Source organism: Pterocles gutturalis, unplaced genomic scaffold, assembly GCF_000699245.1.
Source record: "Pterocles gutturalis isolate BGI_N339 unplaced genomic scaffold, ASM69924v1 scaffold30658, whole genome shotgun sequence".
Lineage (NCBI taxonomy): Eukaryota > Metazoa > Chordata > Aves > Pterocliformes > Pteroclidae > Pterocles > Pterocles gutturalis.
Genome location: NW_010126637.1, coordinates 59,975 through 61,436, shown reverse-complemented (window position 1 = coordinate 61,436; position 1,462 = coordinate 59,975). Strand labels below are relative to the sequence as shown.

General features: G+C 46.9%; 1 protein-coding gene across 1 annotated transcript; it reads right to left on the bottom strand.

The window, feature by feature from the left end:
- Positions 1-153: 153 nt before the first annotated feature.
- Positions 154-1,122, bottom strand: LOC104459888 (lysophosphatidic acid receptor 1-B-like). The gene has a single exon (XM_010079056.1). It carries the CDS (start codon positions 1,120-1,122, stop codon positions 154-156), a length of 969 nt encoding a protein of 322 aa, XP_010077358.1.
- Positions 1,123-1,462: the final 340 nt, after the last annotated feature.

Sequence of the window (1,462 nt, the reverse complement as noted above, 5' to 3'; positions counted from 1 at the left end):
AGCCGCGAAGCCGCCGCCGCCCGTTCCGCGCCCGCCCGCGCTGGTTCCGCGCCCCGGAGCTGTCCCCAAGCCGGGTGCTGAACTGCGGGGATTTGGGATCGATCTCTGACGGCACTGGCAACGTCAGCGGTCCCGGACCAAGGGCAGTCCCGGTTAGATGTTCTCGATGGTGCAGGCTCGGACGCGGGTGGTGGACAGGCATTTCAGACCCTGGAGTTTAGCCCCCAGAGTTTTGGCTTTCAGGGTGTAGATGATGGGGTTTCCCAAAGAGTTGGCAGTGATCAGCATAGCTGTGAAGTTTCGGAAGATGTAGATGCCTGGGTAGAGATCAATAGGGCACTGGTGGTTAGTTGCATCGAATATGACTCCTGCAGAAAAAGGAGCATAGGAGATCAACGCCAGGAGCCAAATAAAGATACTGGTTCTGGCAACCTGGATTTCAGCTGATTTGTAGGTGCCGGTAGGTTGTCCATGTGCTTTCATTTGCAGCTTCCTTTTCCTCAAGATGATAATTATTCCAAGGTAAGTGAACAGAGGTATAATAAAAGCCACCACAACATTTGGAAGGGTGATGAAGACAAGGTAGTCAACACAAAAGGGACTGTAGAGGACAGAAAGATTTTTTTCCATATGCAAGCAGTTCCAGCCCATCAAGGGCAAGCAGCCCAAAAACAAAGCAAGGACCCAGTTAATCAAAACTGCAGCTATGGAATGGTTTCTGACAACTCTGAACCTTGTCCTCATGCTTTCAGCCACAGCCAGATAGCGCTCAATTCCAATGCTTACCAGGTTATAGATGGTGGATAAAATAGACATAGTATATAAGGCATAAGGTGCAAGCATGTTCTCCGATCCAAAGATTGTAATGTCAGGATTGGTGATGAACAGCATCGAAATCCAAAAGCCAGAAAAGCTGGTGAAGAGATCAGAAAAAGCCAAATTGCAGAAGAGGATAGAGATAGGCTTGTGCAGATCCTTTGTGGCCATTCTGGTGAAGATGACTGTGCAGTTGAAGATCACAGATGCTACGTTAATGGTCAGTTGAGGGATGCCCAGGGCCAGTACTAAATGATGACTCCAAATTTTCGTGTGGTTAGTAGAGCAGTTTGGGTGTCCATTCATGGTGGAAAATCCTACTTTCAACCATTAACAAGGTCTGCTTTAGACATCCCGTGCTCTGTCAGAGACCATAGTGCTCCAGGCGAAGAATGAATCCTGACACACAGCTTCTATTACCACATCACCATCACGACAGTGGATTAAACTTTAACTACTCGTGTTTTTAAATATTTGGGTTACCAATTCATGGCACAGCCATTTACCTCTGAGTTGCTAGGATAGCCAAAAGTGGAAAACACATTTACTGCTCTACAGATGATCCATTTAAAGCAACCTTTATCAAGAGCAAAGTCTGGCCACTTCTCGTGAAGATGAATGATCACATTGTAGTTTAAAAGTCTTT